A 22,634-nucleotide genomic window follows, 5' to 3' on the forward strand; every position below is an offset into this window, starting at 1 on the left:
CCAGTTTTCAAGATGTATGAAAAGCTTTCTGCAAGCGCACAATGCATCACATCGCAACACATTGTGGGCTTGTAGATGAGATTTTTCAAATGGTTGAAATATACACCGGTATAGGGCTGAAGTGGTATGCTTTCTAACGACAATCAAAATCTACAATGCGACTATTAGCTAAAGTTTTCAAGTAATTGTAGTGGAGTAAAACAAGGTACAATATTATTTGCCTCTGAAGTCAAAGTATTGAAAATTGAAAATATTCCAGTAAAGTACTTACTATAGCCTACTCGCAGTGGTTCCCAAACCTTTTCATGTCAAGGACCCCCATTTGAGAATTTATGCCAGGGACATAAGAGAAGATGTTTAAGGCTCTAGCAGTGATTTTCAACCATTTTTGTTTCAAGGACCCCCCCCCCCCCCCCCGGTTTGACCTGAATTAGGCTACGGACCCCCATTTGCGCATTTACATCTCTGGGAATTACGGTTAATTTAACTCTGAGTGTAACTGTTAATGTAACTCAGGGAGTGTACAAATGGAACCAAATGGACCCTATAACCGGTCCATTTGGTTCCATTTGTACACTCTCTGAGTTACAGACCCATTTGGTTCCAAACTATCATTTAGCTATATATAAAGGACCCCCTGGAACTCCCTCAAGGACCCCCGGACCCCACTTTTGGAACCACTTGGCCTACACGGTACGTACATACTTAATTACTTTCCACCTCTGCCAAAGAGCTCATCTGATATTCTGCAGTGAAGAAGAGACACATGGTTCAGAGCGCCCGTACACCCCCCCGTCCCCCCCGTACACCCCATCCCATCCTACCTCTCTGCTTATCCATGCAGTGAGTGAGCATGACCTCGTTTGTAATGCCATGCTTTCATTTGTCGTTTTTCAATATCAACGCGCAGAGATTGACTTACTGCCCGAGCCCTCAAACACCATACAGATGGCTGCAAATCACCCAAGAGAGCAACGGGATGAAGCAGGATTATGCTGCTGCTGCTGCTGCTGCTGTTGCTGCTGCCGGGCAGGCAGAAAAGCTTGTATCTCCATTTTTTTTTTCATAAATTAAATGAAGACCCCATTTTATGCTTTGCCGTATGACGTCGCCTGGCCCGCACGCATGCACACCAAAACAAAATGCTGAAAAACAAGTTGAAATTTGAAAAGTCTGTGTGTGTGGGTTGCATACATATTTCACTAATGAAAAGGATTAACGAGAGCTTGTGTCAAAATGATAATACATTGGATCCAGTGCTGTGGAACGTTAACGGGTTATTTCTTTCGCCCCCCCCCCCCCCCCCCCCCTCATTTCCTGAAAAGTAAACAGTTTTGTCCCTGACCATTCTTTGTGTACTGTGACCAGCAGGCATAACATTATGTGAATAATTGAACAATCACAAACTGTGTAATGCCTCAGTTATGCTCCATCGCGCGTCGGAGTATGAACAAGGCGTAAGAAGGCAACGAGGAGAGCGGAGAGGACTTTGAGGTATACAGAGGTCTTCAACTTTTTCTGGATCAGGGCACTTGAAAATGTTAAAGATGGAGTGCCGTGATTTTAGCCTCTGGCCATGAGAAGAAAAAAAACCCACACCTTTTATTTACAGTATTGCCAATGACTGGTACTGGATGCCAATAACGGATCTGTCTGAAGTTGAACTATACTCGCCCTTTGTCTTTTTTGTTCACACCCTATACTAACCACAATTACATTTATTGACCCTTGTTATTAATTATTTCTTTCCCATGTCCGTATATAATATATATCCAGGAGAGCTCATGTCCTTGGTGAATCTTCTGCCATCCAAATTTTGGATTTAATTTGTGCCTTTGTACCGCTACGCTCCCGCCATGTAAAAGCTTCTGACGAAAGGTAAACAGTGTGTGCTTTTTGCAATGATACTCAAGTGTGTGTATAGCGAGTGTGTGTGTGTGGGGGGGCCGGGCAAACTCTGACTTATAAAGTGAGCGTGTATGGTGGCACCTGGAACTGGGATTGAAACAGCTAATAAATTAGTTAATTAGAAGCTGCCTTGCTCTCACGTAGTGGTCTTCTCAGCCACAGCAGAACCATGACCTAACTCCTAGGCACGATATATCTATGGTCTTCTCTTCTGAGACTGCGATGCTGATGAGTATGATAAAGATACTAGTAATATGAAGTTGGCTGTGGCTCAGGAGGTAGAGCAGGTCGTCCAATGATCCCTGCAGGTCGGCGGTTCGAATCCCGACTCCTCCTGTCCACATGTCGACGTGTCCTTGGGCAAGACACTGAACCCTACATTGCCTCCAATGAGTTGGTTGGTGTGAGCTCGCCACCATTGGTGTGTGAATGTGGGGAAGTGAGGACGCTGGCGTCGACTGTTCGCCGCTTCACCTCCCAATGTATGAATGAATGAACCATTGTAAAGCGCTTTGAGCAATGCAATTCATTATTAAGTTAAAAATGACCCAAAAATCTAGGGCTGAGACCAGAGCTATGGCTTGGCTCTGGTCTCAGGTGCCAATGCCATGTCATTGTTCCGACCTCCCATTGTTCCGAAGTTACTAACAACAATTCCCCTTATAAAATCGTCACTGTTGTGGATTGAAAAAAATAAAATAATAATCATCATGGGGGAAAACAACATGTCTGTTCCATGAAGGGGGAAATTCACTGACAAGTACCCCATCTGTTTTGGAGAAAGTGGCTTGAGCATTGTGGAACCACACGTTTTTCCCCAAAACATGCGATAGCGCATGCAGACTGCGATCCCAAACAAATGTTCCCTCTGGAAATCCAAAAACCATCACCACATGTCAGCGACCCTCTTGACGAAGAGCCCCGGGATCTCCTCACACCTCCGGCCTGGAGTGTAGTTTTGCGCTCCATCGGGATGTGGTGAAATCACTGCTTTTCATTTGAACCGAAGACGTTAGGAGTCCACTTGATGACAGAAGTTTGGGTCCGACTCCGATGCAGATTTTTGGAGAGTCAGTGTTTCTCAAGCTATTTCCATTTCAAGGACACCCAGATTTAACCCATTTAGGCCTGACATCGACATTTTAAAAAAAAAAGCCTTTTTTAGATTTTATTTTCTGAAAAACCTCTTGTTTCTACTGTATAGGCTATATCAGTGGTTCTCAATATTTCATGTCAAGGACCCCAAAAATGATATGTAATATGCCGCCGACCCCCATCCTGAAAATATGTTTGTTCCAGAGACTGAAAACTGAATCTCTGAAATATTCAAAGATTTGAGGCACATTTTCACGATTTAAAGAAAATAGCTGATCTACAAGCTCATAGCGCGGCACCGAGTCCCACGCTATGAGCTAGTAGATCTGCTATTTTTCAATAGCTAAAGCATAACCTAATGCTTAGGTCCAGATATGCGCAATGCGTGCACGCGCGTGCCGTTTCTTTGTTTACAAAGTCACAGAGAGACGGGCAGCAAGCCTTATAATTTTTATCCCACGATTTTGTAACCCATTTTTTCACCCTGCCCTGTGTCAATTATCTAATGTGATCCTGGGCTCTACACACCCTCCGCCAACCTGGGGAGAGCAACGGACTTGAACTCATATGCTTCCTTCATGTCTGAGTGTGCAAGTTGCTCCTTATGTTGCTCCAAGCCTTATTTCTAACCTAAAATGTTTTCAGATACATATTCTAGCGTGCTGATTAAGTTTAAAATGAGTAATACACTGGCTGGATGTCATTTTAATGAGATTAATAATAACTGAGTAGTTCTGTAATCATCATCAGCTGTGTTTGGACCGACGCGCCAAAATGGGAATCAAACAGGTGAATGAAATCAAGCTTCATTTGTATTCATGCAGGACGTCATCACGCATCACGTTTTCAATCAAAGGAAGTAATTAGAATTATATATTTATTGACTTTTGATATAAAAATACAAACTTTCCCATTGTTTTGGCATCCATTGTTACTAGGTATGCCCATATGATAACCACGGATATGGTCTGAAAAGTGTGAAAAACATATTTTTCATTTCACTAGGTATTTAACTCTGACAGCGTGTATAAATGGAACCAAATGGACCCTTATGTGTCCGTGTGGTTCCATTTATATATTGTCAGAGTTGCACACCTGGCTGCAACCTTCTGTAATCTTCATAGAATTGGTCCTCACTTAATGTTCATTATTGAGATGCCACCATTTCTGTCTGTTCAGAAACCTGCCTATACCAGTGACATCATCGATAGGGATTCCCAGCCAATAGAAACTACAGCCGCCTATAACCCTAACCTTTAAAGGATGAATTCATGGCTTCGTGCAGGGTGTGTATAGAAAATAAGTCATTTAACGTTAGCATTCTGAAATAGAAGCCATTGTTCTTGCGTGAATAAATCTAATACAAGTTTGACAGTGAGTGAGTATAGACAGAAATACACTGAGCATTATGAGAAACGATGGTTGTATATGAAGACGAGGTCGATAATGGGTGATGCGCGGTCCTTTAAGCCCTATTAAAACAAATCACAAATATCCAGTCTAGTCCAAAGCTTTCGGCACCATTCGATGTTTCCCTCACAGAGCCCCGGATATCTTCTCACACCTCCGGCTGTGAGTTCTGTTTTCTCACTGGGATATGATCACGTAACTGGTTTTCATTTGACATGAATACATCTTTAATGAAAAACACACACACAACCCTTAAGCATGCAGCAGCCTGGGCAGTGGTGGTAAGTAACTAAAGTGCATGCACATTTAAGTACGTGCATATTGTACTTGAGAGTACATTTTGAGGTACTTTTACTTTACTTCAGTATGTCACTTTTTCAACATTTTGTACTACTCAACTTTCAGAGGCAGATATTGTATCTTTTACTCCACTACAATTACTTGACAGCTTTAGTAACTAATATAGACACATACATCTCAGTTGAATACAATGCATTAACCAATCAAGCAGCACCATTTCATACTTCTACAAGCTTTAAATATTTGAGCTTGTAGATCAGCTATTTTCCAAAGAAAATGACACATTTTGAAAAGCAAAGTTGTGCTTTCACGTTTATCCAGTAAGTACTATACTTTTACACAAGTAAAGTGTTGAATACAGCTCCTTTTACTATAGATGGAACGGAGTATTTCTACATTGTGGTATTGATCGTTTTACTTGAATCTGAGCAGATCAACTTCTCCCACCAGAGGAGGGTTTTAACCCATGCAGTAGACACGGGGTGGACCAATGAAAGCAGAAAGTCAGGGGCAAGTCGGGAGATGTTGGCTATAGCTTTAGATGTGGGTCACAATAATGGAGCGTGGGGGCTCATGGGAATTGCAGTTTTTATGCTGTGGTATTTGGGGTTTCTGCCCTCAAATCATTTTACAACTCAATCCAGCTTGCATGGACAGATCGAGACACTGGAAGGCTATTGTTGATGCTGTGATCACAGATTCTGTACCTCCAAAACATCTCCTTCAGTTTAAACCATTAAATCTGGGAAACCATATATGTGCCATTTTGGACTTTAGCTATGAGTGTGTGTGTGTGTGTGTGTGTGTGTGTGTGTGTGTGTGTGTGTGTGTGTGTGTGTGTGTGTGTGTGTGTGCGTGTGCGTGTGCGTGCGTAAAAATGTAACCCTAACCCTAATGCAAATGTTATACTTTAGCTATTGAAAAATAGCAGATCTACTCTGTAGCTCGTAGCGTGCCACTCGGTGGTCTGAGGTCTGCTATTTTTGAAAAATCGTGAAAATGTGGCACAAAATCTTTGAATATAATATTCTTTCAGAAGACTTTTTTATTTATTTCGACGTCAGGCCTAAATGGGTTTAAGTTAATGGCAGGGTGGTAACTAGCCGCAATTTCCCATTGACAGCCCATACATCCAAACAGAAAGGTCCTCTCTGATTGATTGTATTAATTAAACAACGTCACGCTCACCGACATTGCAGCTGCATGAAAAGCCTGAATGATCCTCTTTCTATCTGCAAAATGTTTGCTTCATATAAATCCACGTAGACACGTAGCAGCAGTGACATCACCTCTCTCCCTTTCTCTCCAGCTCTCAGTTTGTATTGTTATCTCTGAGCCTATTAATAACCACTTAAACTCTTAAACTATATATAGATCGCTTATACCGGAGTTGCTCTATACCTGGTCCGCTCCCTTTTTCGCCTTATATATATTCGCTGAAAATGGCCGATATACGATCGACAAGCACATGCATGCAGGTCCCATGCAATTATTGAATGGTCAAACGGTTTTCACCACAGGTGAGGAAAAAAAACTGCCGGAATCAAATTCAATATGCTACCTAAATGACAATGTTAACATTGACACAGATGAACAATGGACCTATATGGCATCTGTCTAAATAACATGGTATCTAAATTACATTTGGTCGAGAGAAACAAACCTATAAGAAAGAAAACATATGAGAATAACGAGTGACCAAAGATGTGTCAATCTGCATGGTATAGCCATCTTGGGTCAGTCTTTAACACCAATCAAAATAGAAGGCATCACCCCTGTCTGTTTCCTTCTATCCACAGGGAAAAGTGTGGGTGAGCTGGGTGAGCTGGATTCAGAAGAAGTGAGTCTTCAGATTAACACTCACTCACTCACTCACTCTCTCTGAGGTTTCTTCCCGACCGTTAAAGGGGAGTACGTGTTTTCCTTGCCAGCAAATGCCAGGTGCTTGCTCAGTCATCATCATCAGGGTCACGTAGAGCAGTATCTCAAACTGCTCATACGCGTCTAAGTGTCTCGGCGTGACTTGTTAGGGTTTGGCTGGCACTATGCAAAATAAACCAGCTCAGTATGGCCTTGTGGTGGAGTGTCCGCCCTGAGACTGGGAGGTCGGGGTTCGATCCCCGGCCGGGGATCATGCCAAAGACTGGGACCCAGTGCCTCCCTGCTTGACACTCAGCATCAAGTCCCTGCGACATACTAGCGTCATGTCCAGGGGGTGTACTTGTACATCAAGCTGCCCCATGGCTCGGCAAGGATGCAAAATAAACATTCAGTTGGTTGAAATTGAACCCGGAGAGTGTAAGAATGGACCCGTATGGGTCTTTAAGTGTATATATGTCCCTATTCTCGTCGCGGACATTATAGCATGTTATAGCGGATCCACAAGACCACGCGGCCTCACAACAAGCCGCGTTTGTGAGCTTGTGGATCTACTTTTCACCAAAGAGATTTGGTGTTGAGGGGAAAAGCCAGGGGAGCTACTGTATAGACACCTGTAGTATATGGTTTAATAACTGGTCAAATCAACACTGTCACTGAGGATTTTACAGTCACAATGGAGGTTGTGGTTGAGAAAAGACCCAGAGGGGTTGCAGGGATTGGGAGAGAGAGAGAGAGAGAGAGAGAGAGAGGGGTGTGTGTGTGTGTGTGTGTGAGTGAGTGTGGGAAACGGCACAATCTCACAGCAGCTATAACCCAAACTCCACGTTTGATCCGTGTTCGCTACTATCATGATAGTTTCTCCTATGTTTGCATTCCTTATTATGGCATTCTACCGGCTTGGCTGATCTGCATGGAATGCACACGCATGGGACTCTCTTTTCTTTTTTTCTCTCCTTCTCTTCCCAAGCAACAAAACATTTGCTCCGCAACTCTATCCTCTATTAATTGCTCCTTAGAGTTAGGCTATAGAGTTCCTGCAGGGATGGTTTCTTTTGTGGTGGTGGGGACTCATGGGGGGGGGTATAATCTTGGTTTATTCTGTTGGAATTAACACATTATATATAGGATGCGATGTAGCGTGCCATCACCATTGAGCGTTTACTGCAGGAAAATGCTGCAGGTACTGCTTTTCATTTGGATTCTGCACTTGATGGAATTCTGCAACGGCCAAGATCATCACGCAAACATTCTGCGATACAAACGTAAGTATTAAACCATTCTTGGCGGGAACCCCTTTTGGTGTTCTTAGCAGTATGTTATAGGCTTTAGCTGTTGAAAAATAGCAGATCTATACATGTAGATCTGCTATTTTTGAAAATGTGAAAATGTTGCGCACATCTTATATGTATATTCTTTCAGAGTGAACATTTTTAACTCAAACCATTGCTTCTGTGGGGAGGTCCCTGGAACAACGTATTTTCAGATGGGGGTCGGCGGCCAATTATATAATCTTTTGGGGTCCTTGACATGGAATAGTTTCAGAATCACTGATATATAAACATAGGTTTGTCAGAAAACTGTCAGGATTTGAGAAGGCATTTGTAGAATCGTCCTCAGGTCTAAAGGGGTTAAAACAATCCCCATACATACAACGTTTTGTATAATTCATCCCGGCAACTAGTACGTGGAATTCATTTTTCATGTTTTTCCTCTGCATGGTATATATACACTGCAGAAAATAAGACTTACATGTGGAGACAATAAGTGTGCTGTTTCAATTCTTGGGGGGGGGGATGTAAAGCTCAAAAGGAATTCCACGGGTCTCATAACCACATCCAAAACAATAAATTGTTGAAAACATCATAGGTGTAAGGAGGAGAGCACTCTGACATGGCGATAATCTCGGGACTGCCATGCTTTAAAGCCATGCGCATTATTCTGTGATATTTTACGACGGGCTGTAAATTTAAGACAGGCAGAGCAAATCAAGGGTTAACCATGCAGTTAAACCCTATAGGCTATAGTTCAGTGGTTCCTAAATGTTTATGTTCAGTCGTGGCCCAAAAGAGAGATTAGACATTTGCCCAGGACCAAAATGAGTGAAAATAGCTGATCTATACAAGCTCAAAATGTGTGCTTCGCACAGCGTTGTGAGCTTGTAGATCGGCTATTTTCACTACTTCTTTAAACATTAGTTTTCTAACATAGCCTACATGGAATTCCTTCTATTTTTCTTTGATTTCTTCATGAAATTACAAAAAAATAATGAATGAAAATGTTTGCTTTTTTTGGGAATGTTTTTTGAAAATGTTTTGAAATAATAATAATTAAAAAACGAAATGTTGTAAACTAAAATAAATATAGGGACCCATAAAAATGTCTCCGTGACCCACAAATGTAGTCCCGACCCACTGTTTGGGTGCATTAGTTGACCCAGAGTGTAGACTAGGAGAGTGGCGACACGCTTTGATCTCGCGGCAAAGCGGGTGCCTATGGGCTATAGTTCCAAACATTGGAACTATCCCATTGAGATAGAACGAGCACCTTCGCATTCCATTGTTACAATGGGAGTCAACGCTAGTGTCGCCACTCTCTTACTATATTACTCTGAGTTGACCAGAGTCACCTGCACTGCTCTATACTACTATAGGCCCGAAGCTCCTTTTAAAAGTCTTGTATGACATGACAAAGACCCGTCAATTGGTCGAAACGTTGTGTCTTATGCTTTAATTAACAAAGTAACCTGGGAGCTTCAGAACAGTGTGCGGACTGCTTTCCTTTTTCAATGTACGTATCTTTTGTTTTGTTCAGCACCTGTGGAATTGTTTTGAGATGTGTGTGCATGCTTCCCTTTGGACTCTTATTTTAACCAGTAGGACTTTAACTTTACATTCTCCTGCTCTTCAACAAACAGAATATACATTTCCAGGTGGGCCAAGCAGGAGAGAGTAGCCATTTATTGGTTTGAATTTTATAGGTTTCTGTTCCAATTTTGAATGCTCATTAATTCCGTTTCATTACTTTGGTATGTGTTCTCTCTCTTGATTGGATGACCGACCTGTTATCTGTTTACTAAAGAGCTAGAGAGATGGAGAACACTCCTGTTACTGAACAAACACTCTATTCTATAAGAATGATTATCCAGGACGTGGTCTGTGCCATTTTGAAATATGGCTAAACAGTCAGTTGAAACCAGTGGGAACCGGTGCGGAAGACGTAAAAAGTTGGGGGGTTTTTTGTGAAAATTCCTAGTTTTCGTCGTTAGTTTCATTAAACTGTTGTTTTAGCGACTTTTCCGTTTTTAAATGTCGAATGTCATGTATTATTTGAGCACAACAACAAAACAAGCACCTGTCATCTCTCCGTTATTCCCCTGCCAGGAGGCTCCGCGCTGGGCAGGCTGTGTCAGCCTGGGTGCGCCGCATGCTCCGCCCTGAACGGCTGTCTGTCCTGTAAGCCCCGCCTCTTCTTCCACCTGGTGGCGGACGGCGTGAGGCAGAGAGGGGTGTGTCTGTCGTCCTGCCCTCGCGGCCACTACGGCGTCCGCTCCCCCCACGTCAGCACCTGCACCAGTAAGTATATGGCCTATATACGGCGGCTGGCTGGCCTATAGTATAATACGCCCTGTACGTTGTTCAAAGTTGTCCAATGTGCTGATGAGCCAATCAAAAGTAGCTCTGGGAAAAATGTAACGGAACTGGAAACAACAAGCACGGCACCTTCTGGGAACACACTTAGGCCTCACTCACTTATAGGCCACACGCACGTGTCTTCTGTGTGTTATGGCCGCCTCAATGCATTTCCAATGGGAGTCACATCATGGTTTCATGACACAACCTTGTTGCATGGTGGGGGGGGGGGGGGGGGGGGGGGGGGGGGGGAGGGCAGAAGACAGCCAGCCATGCACAGGCAGCCATGGCACACAGACCTATGCAGTCATGCACAGAGGCTGTATTATCTTCTTCACCCTGGACTGGGACTGGGAGCACCCCAAGATCACCCAGTTATAGTTCAAGTATAGCCATAGGGTGGAACTGTTACCTGTATAGGGATGTCCCCATCACATTTTCTTTGCTCCCGTTTGGATTTAAGTTTGAGTTATAGGCTTATCTGCCGATACAACTTTTTCCGGAATCCAACATGTGCATTCCGATCAATTGAAAATGACGTGATCGGCGTGGGACAACCCTATAGTTACCTCTGTGACTCGATTCAGGATAAGTGGTAGAAGATGAATGGACACATACTCATCCACTAAAATAGCTACTGTATGTGTTATGCTACCCCCATTTGAAAATGTTTCAAATCTACACATTTGAGCGAGCTTTTATTGGCATAGGGTTAAAGTGGTTGAACTGATCTTGATGCTATGTTTACCAACTCTTGCTGGGGGTCACCTGGGACCCCCTCAATGACCCCCAGGGGTCCACACAGACCCCACTTTGTGAACCACTGGAATTAAAACATTTTTGAAATCTTGTGCAGTGTATCCACACTTTTGTGTGCTCCAGTTTCTGTCGATTTGATCCAATGAAAGCCAATGAAACTGGTCAGATGACCAATGATATCCAATGAAATCAACAGGAACTGGAGCACACACAGCCCAGGAAATGTGTGGATAGGTGAAATAATGAATTCATCCATGAGTGTCTTTGACCCTTTCTCGTGTCTTGCGCTATAGGGTGCCGGGAGGATTGCACTTCCTGTTTCAACAAGAGCTTCTGCACGCGTTGCCACGCCGGCCACTTCCTGTTCCGGGGCAGGTGTCGGGGCAGCTGTCCGGAGGGCACGGCTCCAAACACTGCACTACGAGAGTGCACTGGTATAACACTATGTTCCAAACACTGCACTACGAGAGTGCACTGGTATAACACTATGTTACTATGCTCCAAACACTGCACTACGAGAGTGCACTGGTATAACACTATGTTACTATGCTCCAAACACTGCACTACGAGAGTGCACTGGTATAGACGAATCCACAGAGGGGTGCCCTGGGCGCAGCCATTGCTGAGTTGTAATCAGCACTGATTAGCTACACCTGACCAACAGGGCACTGAATCCATGCTGTTGGCCAGGTGTATCTAATCAGTGCTGAGTACACCTCAGTAATGCCTGCGCCCAGGGCACCCCGTGGATTAGAAAGTAGCAAGTGGCAGAAAGTAACTAAGTAGGCTACATTAAGTGTTGTAACTTGTAGCCTACTTTTTTTTAGGTATTTGTAATTTATTTTAGTATTTCCAATTGCCAATACTTGTATATCAGTGGTAAATATTGTATAAATTGTACTATAGTTACTAGATTTTGATTATTTAAATTATTATTTTAATGTGATATAACATACAGTAACCTTGTATTTCAGGGCCTTGTATTTCAAAAGATGTTTAAAACATTTGAAAACTTGAAATGGCACATTCTGCCAAATGGGTACACTTTAGTACTTTAACTTTTGTAAAGTTTCACTCAAGTCAATTTTGAATTCCAGACTTTTACTCGTAACGTTGTATTTTTGCAACTGCAGTATTGATACTTTTACTTAAGTACAAAATGTGAGTACTTTTTTCTACGACTGGTGGTGGTACTTAAAGTAAATGTATACTTTAGTTACTTTACACCGTGCTACTTGTGTTCCTTCTCTCTCTCTCTCTTTCTCTCTCTCTCTCTCTCTCTCTCTCTCTCTCACACAGAGTGTCCGTCAGGCTGCGAGCTGTGTGAGCAGAGGGATACTTGTGCCAGGTGTAGACCACACCTGTACCTCCTCCAGGGCCAGTGCCATAACACCTGTCCACAGGGCTCGGAGGCTGATGTACAGCTCATGCAGTGCAGCCATACAGGTAGGTGAGATATCAGTGTTTGCACCCAAGCACCATGTGACTGACTGATGGTAGCTCATTCGGTAGAGCTCTCGCATTTAGACTACAAGCAAGGTCATGGGATTGATCATATGAGTAGTATAAAGACCATATTCATACGGCGGCCATCTTTCCAATAAGTTAATGGCAGGGTGGCAACTAGCCACAATTTGCAATTGACAGCCCATACATCCAAACAGGAAGGTCCTATCTGATTGTGTTAAACGTTAAACTCACCAACATTGCAGCTGTACAAACAGTTTAAATTATCTTCTTTCTGCAAAGCGTTTGTTTCATGAAAACCCACCGTAGACATGATATTATGAGCTACTTTCTGTCAGTACATTCCGTGCAGGTGATCATTTTCCAAAAGGTTCAAGTTTCGAAGCGCTTGTTGGATAGCACTCAACACCCTGCGTACCACCTGTTTGAAATCACACATAATGCAGGAGGCAGCATGAGGACGGTTGCTTTGCTGAAAGCGAGAACTTCCAAACTCCAACACTTATAATAGTGTCAAATATACAATATAAAATATAAACAAATTAATCACCTGCAATAAATTTCTGACAGAAAGTAGCTCATATTTCTACGGTGGATTTTTAAGAAACAAACACTTTTGTAGATCATAGAGGATAATTCAAGCTTTTCATCTACAGCTGCAATGTTGGTGAGTTTGACTTTGACGTCTCAGGCTTTTTTCCAAGGACCATGTGAGGTTGTAAATCTGCTATTTCTTGCAACTTTTATTTTTTTACGATAATAGTAGTATGAGGTAGGCTATTGTTTTATGGGGGGTTGCAAGGTTTTTGCCCGGCAGCGGTGAAATACAAGTTACAGTGTCTCTTCCACAACTCCCCCCTATATTTATCTACAATTTGCAATTTTGTCATTTAGCAGACACTCTTAATCCAGAGCGATTTACAGTAAGCACTGCAGGAACAATACTTGATAATAGGCGTACATCAAATACATAGAAATAGTCGTCAAGAATCTTAAGCAAGCTAAGAACCTAATATATGTCTAACAGTAGATTATCTGTGCACTACAGTGAAGCTATGTGAGTATACAGTACATTGTAGAGTGCTATGTGCCACATTTACATAAATGATAACTTATAAATGTAATGAAATGCTAAATTATAAATGTAAATTACATAAGTTTCCGTCGAGGCTATAGTCAGTGCAAATGCTATACGACAAGCGCTACCGGCCAAGATGAGAGTCTGAAGAGGTGGGTTTTCAGACGACGGCAGAAGATTGGTAGTGAGTCTGCAGTTCTGATTGCAACTGGAAGAAGTTCATTCCATATAGTTTGGGAGCCAGAAGGGAGAAAAGTCTGGGACGTGTGGAGCCTGGAGCGTTGTCCTGGCGTTTTTAACGAATGTTCTGCCAGCTTCCCTGTGTTGGCTGATCTGAGCTTGCGGCGGATTTTTTAGGGTGAAATATTTATTAGCAGTTTGCAGAATTACAGCACATTTCAAGCACAACTCAATACAAAGACTGCAACTGCGAGTGGACGACCCAATAAAGCATTACACTTGTGTACAAGAGGGTCCACCTTGTTCAATTCATCAAAACATTTAAAGACGTACAGATAGACACTTCTATATGGCCAAAGAACAGAACAGGAATTGGTCATAAAGGAGGTAAAAAGGGAGAAGAAACAAATACAGTGAGGGCAAAAAAGGGATGGGTGGGTGGGGGGGATTCAGATTTTACGGGGGCCAGTTTCGAATTGCAGCCCTTGTTGTAGGTGCCTTTTGAGAGCGGTTTGGAAGGAGTCAAGGGATTTGCATGTCTTAATGACTGTTGGTAGGGCGTTCCACAATTTGGTGGCATAGGAGCGAAAATAATTTAGTCCCTTGTTTGTGCCGAATCTGGGTTGCACATGGTTTGTTGCACTCCCTCTGGTGTTGTGGGTGTGGACTTCGTTAACATTAAGGAAGTATTTAGACAGGTACATGGGTATCTTGGTGGTGTATTGAATCTTGGCCCAGATCCATTGCAAGATGCTGTACTCTATCGTCGACCCTAAGCCATTCCAGCTTGTCAAAGTGGGCAGGGGTGAGGTGGGTTCGGGGGGTGAGGCCAAGTAGGAGCCTGACCAGTTTGTTTTGGGAAGTCTGGAGCCTTGTTTTAAAGGCCTTTGAGCCGGTGCTGTGGTACCAAGAGGTGCATGCATAGTCGAAGAAACCTTGTACGAGGGCTCCTGTTAAGGTCTTCAAGGTGTTTTTGTTGACCAGTGATTTATTTATTTCTGCCACTGAGTCCATTGCCTATAAACCCTCATAGATTGTCTCCTGTCCGTCTCTGCAGTGCACTGTGTGGTAGGGGAGTGGGGACACTGGGGACCGTGTCTTCGCAAAGGAGGCAGCACACACCACCCTGCCTACAGGAGGGGAGAGGAGACGCGCGCGCGAGGTGTCCTTCAGCCGCCCGGCGCTCACCTTCATGGTGGCTCGTGCCCGCGTGTCTCGGAGTGGAGGAAGTGTGTCGTCAAAAAGCGTCCAAGTGAGTGCAATGTTTATGACGCCCAATCTGGTTCTCAACCTTTTTCACGCCTTACGGCTCCCCAAAATAATCAAAATGAATTAAAGAGTCCTTAAATTGACACTTAACTGTCATGTTGGGGACCCCCCAAAATCCATGCAGGATCCCACAGACATAACAAACTAATTAAATTATAGTTTTTAATAGAAAAATGTGATTTGAGGTTCAATATTAACGTCTTCTTTTCCTTCCCTATAGGCTGACATTTTACAGAATGAGAGAAGATGGTGGGAACCACGACTGCAATAACATCAATCTAAAGCGATGCATTCTAAAAACGTGTTGCAATTCACATGCAGACTAATGTGAATCTTGGTCGACAAATCAACAGCTGACTAAAGTGACCTATTGTATACAGTATAGCTTAATGCCTTTCTGGGTGGTTGCTGACCCTAGCCTAATGTATCCAAACTAATGAATATTCTACTAATTGGAGAATGTGAAATGCATAATGGATGGACTTCTCATGAAAGATGCTGTGTTTTTCTGTGTCTATAGTGAAAATAATTCACCAGACAGCTTTCACCCCCCGCAAAACAGTTATTTTTACTTTCTTGTATCTATATGTAAGTTACATCTGATGTTCTGATTTTCATTGAAAATATTACACGCTCCTCAAATCATCTTCATCTTCTTCAGTAGATGTTTAGATTGGGCAGACTGGTCAATTCGATTTGATTCGATTTGATTCGATTCGATTTGATTCGATTCGATTCGATTCGATTCGATTCGATTCGATTCGATTCGATTCGATTCGATTCGATTCGATTCGATTCAATTCAATTCAATTCAATTCGGCTGTATTGGCATGGCAAACTCATGCCAAAGCAAGTATCAAATAAAAGTAGGCTAATAAAAACAAAGAAATGGTATAAGTAATGGTTATAAGTAATAAAATAGAATAAAGCTGCAATATTTATAATATAAGCACAACCGAGCACAAAAGACAATAATAGGACCGTCTCGTGCCCTGTACAGTATGTCGCTTCACTTGCTTAGTGTAACAACATTGATATTATTACTGCTCACTCCATTTTCGCAAAACACGAGGCCTTAAAGGTAGCCCACTGTGACATTTCTTGGTTCAAATAAAATTATAAAGCTCTATATTTTGTTAATCATTGATTTGTATGTTTTTTCAGTAACAGGAGTCCCCCCCCCCTCCCCCCTCTCCGGCTCTCTTTAGTAGGCCTAAACATAAAATGCATTTTCAGGTTACAAATGACCTCCAATCAGGAAAGAGAATTTGTTGTTTAACTGACATCTCAGTGAATGTGTGTGTGGATTGCGGAGTAAACCAACAGAGCAGCCATTTCATCATGAAATTTCATATATCAGTGTATAGGCAACCTTTTCCTCGATTCAATTAATACAAATTATGTATTTTTAAATTGTGGAAACAGCAGATCTACAAGCGTGCAACAGGAAACAAAAGGTAGGATCATATGCGCCCTGGGGGACCCCGGTCAACTAAATATTGGGTTTAAGTGGATACGGTTGTGTTCCATATTTTATTCTGGTCAAACAGTGTCAGCCTGTCAGGGTGCTGCTATTGTGCATGTTTGCTCACTGGAAAGACTCTGCGACAAATACATGGAACAGAGCCTTAATGAATTGTCTAATTAATAATAAGGTTTTAGCTGCTTGCAACGTTCTGCATACTGTTGAAACAGGAATGTAGCTGTTCCCTTGACCTGTTTGCATCGTGTTCCCTGGTTTGTTACATCCAGTACCTTAAAAGTCCACACGGGGGCGGCATTGTATAAACGTAGGTAATCGGCAAAACTCCAGTTACAGTCCTTCTGTGTTTTATTTATTTTACTGTTCAAATGTTCATTTAATAGAAAAGTGCGCATGGAGTTTTAATTCTAATGGATTTAACCTTTTGTTAACTCCCCACTAGCACCTTAATTAGTGTGTTTTAGGGTAAACAGTCTCAAAACATCTGCTGTCTCATTTTAGTAACATTCCTTATCATGCAAACTTTGCATGATTGCAAAGGCATAATTATTCATAATAACTTTATATAACAAGGTTTATGAATGATTATAGGCTAGTGCTCATCATAACTGTATCAAAGCTTAAAGCTCGTAGTATCTGTATATTCCAGACAAATAATTGTGTTTGAACTGGGGACCCCCACAATAATCATGTTTGAACTGGGGACCCCCCAAAATAATCATATTTGAACTGGCACCCCCGAAAATAATCATATTTGAACTGGCACCCACAAAATTTCATGTTTGAACTGGGGACTGCCCAAAAAACTGGGGACTGAAGGCTTCTCCCTGCACGAAGACACGGACAGCGTGCGTGCGCTTGTGTGTGAGCGTGTGTGTGCGTGTGTGCGTGTGCGTGTGTGTGTGCTGTGTGTGTGTGTGTGTGTGTGTGTGTGTGTGTGTGTGTGTGTGTGTGTGTGTGTGTGTGTGTGTGCGCGCGTGTTGGTCCATGCGAGGTGACGTAGGCGTCTGTCTACAACGCGCGCGACGTCATCACGTTTTAATGGCAACATTGAAAGAAGCATCCAAAGTTTATTTAGGTTTTGGAGAAACTCGAAGTAAGTCACTCTTAACGCTTCATTAAACCCTCTGACAAAGTGGGAAGAATATATACAGTTTCAGTGTACAATACTTACTCATATAGCTCATTACGGCAGAGTAGAACTTAACTCGCCACATGCGCGACGGGCTGTGAGAGTGAGCTTGTAGGTTTTGTAGTATTGTAATTATGCTGCATTAATGAGGGCAGACCAGTGGGATTTCCGAAGAAATGTGGTTGGAACTGGCCACATCGTGCAGAAAAAAACATTCTTCTTTCAGTAGCAGTTGTACATAAACCCGATTCATACTCATGTTATTTACTTATTAACTCGCCACATGCGCGACGGACTGTGAGTTTACTATTTCCATCGCGCGGCGAAAATGGTATTAATAATTATGCTGCATTAATGATGGCAGTCCAGTGTTATTTCTGAAATAATGTGTTTGGAACTTAAAGTGATCACATTGCTACGAAGCCATTTTACATACTTCAAAGTTGCTGAATCTGGGGGAAAAAACATGTTTACCCAAGGAGAGCAACATTTTTTGTTTTAACCTATTTTTATATAACAATTAAAATGGCGTATGCAGTATTTCTTGTATCGAGCTGTATTTTGTTAACAATACTATTGTTGAAAAAGAAAACGGAACAATGTGTAGGAGAGTATAAAATGTGTAGGAGAGCCTAAGTTGATTGTGAATATTGAGGATATGAGATTCATGATTGAAGTGAAAGTGAAAAAGAGAAAATAAATGAAAATGAGATTCTGTGAATAAACTGACAGATTGCAGCCTGCTTTTTCAAAGAATGCCATCTATTCCCTGTACAAAACAGGACACATATTCTGCTAAAGGTAACTCGTGCCTGATGCCTGTAACAGTAACACTGGCACTCCCTTTTTTCACTAGTGCAATGACAATGACATGTGCTGGCAGAGCTCGTCTGTGTCATTGATGCCAATTGTTTTAATTAGCGTTGTTAATTCTATTTAGCAATATGTTTATCATATTGCCCCAGGCATACACATTCACATTTCCCATATTGCCCCAGGCATACACATTCACATTTCCCAGTGTCCCCTTCAAACTCTAAATGTAGACATGTGGTCTTTGAACCATAGCCAATGCTTTAGGGGCCAGTGTTGCCTTCCACTCCAATAATATTCTTCTTCCCGTGTGTGTGTGTGTGTGTGTGTGTGTGTGTGTGGTGTGTGTGTGTGTGTGTGTGTGTGTGTGTGTGTGTGTGTGTACTTTGCAATAGGTGTCAGAGCTCTGCTTCACCCCCTGCCAGACTCACTGGAGGTCGATAAGATTGACGTTCAGTTCGAAGCCACAACTTCCAGTGAGGAGGACAGACTGTCTTTCCATTCACAGCTACAGGAGGGAATAGTGACCCAGACCACTGGCACCTGCTGCTGACTCTTGTCAGCTGAATGGACTTTATCAACAACCACCATTCACAGTCAAAGTAAACTTTGGGGAACATTCTTAGAGGAGGGAGTGTTATCGCCACTCACTGACTTCCCCTATTGAGCAGAGTGTTTGTGTAGCTTCACTCGGAGACAGAATGGCTTCCAAGTCGTCTCGTCCAGAAGAAGATTATTCCTGTCCTGTGTGTCATGACATCTTTAAAGATCCTGTTATCCTGTCATGTAGCCACAGCTTCTGTAAAGAATGCCTGCAGAATTGGTGGAGACAAAAAATTATAAATGAATGTCCAGTTTGTAAGGAAATACATTTGCGGGGTGATCCACCCCGCAACCTGGCTCTGAAGAACCTGTGTGAGGCCTTCATATACGAAAGTCATCTGAGAGCTTCAAAGCGCCAGCGAACTTCATCAGGATCGGAGGAGCTCTGCAGTCTGCATGCTGAGAAACTCAAACTGTTCTGTCAAGAATGTCAACAGCCAGTGTGTGTCGTGTGCCTTCATTCAGAAAAACACACCAACCACAGTTTCAGACCCATCGATGAAGCTGCTCTGGAGCACAAGGAGGTAGTCCAGAAATTAATGAAGCCTTTACAGGAGAAACTGGAGGTCTTTAATAAAGTCAAAAGGAAAAGTGACCGAACAGCAAGACACTTTAAGACTCAGGCCCGGCACACAGAGACACAGATTAAAGAACAGTTTAAGAGACTTCATCAGTTTCTACAAGAGGAAGAGGAGGCCAGCATCGCTGCACTGAGGGAGGAAGAGCAGCAGAAGAGTCGGATGATGAAGGAGAAGATTGGGGTTCTGAACAGAGACATATTAACCATTTCAAACAACATCAGATCCATAGAGGAGGAGCTGATTGCTGAAAACGTCTCATTCCTGCTGAACTACAAGACCACAATGGAAATAGTCCAGTTCACACTGCAGGACCCACAGCTGGTCTCAGGACCACTGATGGACGTGGCCAAACACCTGGGTAACCTGACCTTCAGAGTCTGGAACAAGATGAAGGACATTGTCTCCTACACTCCTGTCATTCTGGACCCCAACACTGCCCATCCACGTCTCAAGCTGTCTGATGATCTGACCAGTGTGAGCCGTGTGAGTCAAGGAAGTCAGAAGCTTCCCAAAAACCCGGAGAGGTTTGCCCACCGGAGGTTCGTCCTGGGTTCCGAGGGCTTTAAGTCGGGGACTCACAGCTGGGATGTTGAGGTTGGAGCCAATAATACAAACTGGTCTCTAGGTGTGGTAACGGATACTTTTCACAGAAAAGCATATGGTGTGGGTCAATTATGGAGACTAATGTTATCTAAGGGTAAATACACCACATCCTGGAGAGTCAACAACAGCAGGCCAGTGACCACTGTTCTCTCCGTGGAGCAGAAGCCTCAGAGGATCAGAGTCCGGCTGGACTGGAACGAAGGAAAGCTGTCCTTCTCTGATCCTGACACTAACACACACATGCACACCTTCACGCACACCTTCACTCACACACTCCTTCCATGTGTTGGCACGACTTCAGATACGCCTCTGAAGTTTTTACCAGGGAAGGTTAGTTTTTACACAGTTAGGTGAGGCTTTAATCGATTTTAGGATCTTAATGATGATTAAGTGATGATTCAACACATAATACAGTCCTATAATTGTATCTAAGGTCTATATTATACATTTCTGATCATTACAGTATATAATGTTAATGATGGTTAGTGATGGTGGTGATACGGTGAAGTGTTGCTCTGGGTTAATTTAGGGCTTCAACAGTTAATCACACTACTAACATTTGTAAATGGCAGATCTAAAAGCCCACAATGCTTTGCCATATGATGTGACGTGATCGTGTCGATCGCCTATTTTCACCATTTGTCGTCTCGTCTCGCTATTGTTTGACAAAGTATAAAATAGGGCTTATATCTTATCAGAATAATTGATATGGGCCATTAAAGCATGATGTATGTTGTATGTTACCAGCGAAGGTCTGTAAGTGTGGAACAACACATTTACTACATTTTAGGATTTTAAGGATGATTAATGGTCTTAATGTCAACCTTGAACCTTATTCACACTCCAGGCATACCTCTTGAAGCTCTTTCCAAGCTCCTCACACTGGGACAAAGCAGTGGTGGATGAGTTTTTTCTTCTTTTTTTTTTTTAAATGTTTTTTTTATGGCTTTCGCCTTTTTAATTTTATATTTTCTACAGAGGAGGGACAGACAGGAAATGGGGAGAGAGAGAGAGACATGCAGTAAAGGCTGCCAGACTGGACTACCAGCCAAGGTGCCTGGACCGCTGAGCCACGTCCAAGGTGGATGAGTTTTGTAACGACTTCTTCCAGTGACACATTTCAGGCGTAGAAGTCAATGCAGTTCCATAACGGGCTACGGCTGCCTTAGATTTGGATTGGGAACAAACTAAGATGCCCTTGACTCTTTTTTTTTTTGTTGTCAAATATGTTTTTATTGAACAGAAAAAGTTCCACCCATATATAAGTCTCCAATTGTGCGTATACCCAAACTGTAGCTCTCTCAAAAGTGGGAGAAGATTTACGGATGTAGTTCCTAACCTGTAGAAACCTAAAAAAAGTTACTCCTAGGGAGTCTATATTTTTCCTGCAGTTGAGCAAATGAGGCAAAAGTTCCACCCATATATAAGTCTCCAATTGTGCGTATACCCAAACCCTTCCACTGTGCAAACGTATCATCCAGTTGGGATGGTAGAAATGAGGGGTTATCAGCTATAGGGAGCAGAAGGTGCCCTTGACTCTTGACGCGGTTTACAATTTACAATTTACAATTTAGGCATTTAGCAGACGCTCTTAATCCAGAGCGACTTACATTAAGCAAGAACAAAAGCATGGGAATACATCACATAAAAACATTCATCATGAAACATGCGTAAGCTAAGAAAGTAACAGTGGAATATCTATATAATGAAATTTATACGTATAAACTTTACATATATACTACTATGCTATTATGTACTATGGCGTGCTATGACTATATACAATGCAATTCTAGTGCTGTCTACATAACATGCTATAAGTCTGTTTCAAATGCTATCTTAAGTCTACAGAAGTGCTATCTAGGGTAGAGTAAGTGCTATGGGCCATGATGGAGTCTGAAAAGGTGGGTTTTCAGACTACGGCGGAAGATTGGGAGTGATGCTGCAGTTCTGACTGCCATGGGAAGTGCATTCCACAGTTTTGGAGCCAGAAGGGAGAAGAGTTTGGGACGTGTGGAGCGTTGTCCCGGCGTTTTTAGTGAGGGTACTTCCAGCTTCCCTGCGTTAGCTGATCTGAGTGCGCGGGAGGGTTTGTAGGGTTAAATCATACTTGCAAGATATGGGGGAGCCATACCTTTGGTTGCTTTGAATGCCAGCATCAGAGTTTTGTATTCTGTGCGGGCAGCGACCGGGAGCCAGTGGAGGGAGCGGAGCAGGGGGGAGACATGTGAGAATTTTGGCTGGTTGAAGACGGTTTAGTTGGGCGGTTTAGTTGGGCATATGTATATAATGTTAATGATGGTTAGTTATGTTATTGGTGATAAAGTGAAGTGTTGATCTCGGTTAGGCCTTCAAAATGTAATCACACTACTACATCAAACAAATTGACATTTGTAAATAGCAGATCTACAAGCCCACAATGCTTTACCATATCATGCAACGTGAT

The 22,634-nt window shown here is 42.6% G+C and overlaps 2 protein-coding genes across 2 annotated transcripts; both read left to right on the forward strand.

Moving 5' to 3' along the window:
- Positions 1-7,700: 7,700 nt before the first annotated feature.
- On the forward strand, positions 7,701-16,041 carry LOC308333806 (R-spondin-3-like). The gene is made up of 6 exons (XM_080790289.1): positions 7,701-7,856; positions 9,975-10,166; positions 11,276-11,416; positions 12,282-12,428; positions 14,765-14,959; positions 15,197-16,041. Exons 1-6 carry the CDS (start codon positions 7,721-7,723, stop codon positions 15,199-15,201), a joined length of 816 nt encoding a protein of 271 aa, XP_080646415.1. The 5' UTR covers positions 7,701-7,720; the 3' UTR covers positions 15,202-16,041.
- A 1,474-nt stretch (positions 16,042-17,515) lies between these two features.
- LOC308333793 (E3 ubiquitin-protein ligase TRIM35-like) lies at positions 17,516-20,549 on the forward strand. The gene is made up of 2 exons (XM_080790273.1): positions 17,516-17,555; positions 18,800-20,549. The coding sequence occupies exon 2, from the start codon at positions 19,106-19,108 to the stop codon at positions 20,543-20,545; it is 1,440 nt and encodes a 479-aa protein (XP_080646399.1). The 5' UTR covers positions 17,516-17,555; positions 18,800-19,105; the 3' UTR covers positions 20,546-20,549.
- The last annotated feature ends 2,085 nt before the right edge of the window (positions 20,550-22,634 follow it).

The sequence above is a fragment of the Protomyctophum bolini genome (genome assembly GCF_963924005.1).
Source record: "Protomyctophum bolini genome assembly, chromosome: 19".
Lineage (NCBI taxonomy): Eukaryota > Metazoa > Chordata > Actinopteri > Myctophiformes > Myctophidae > Protomyctophum > Protomyctophum bolini.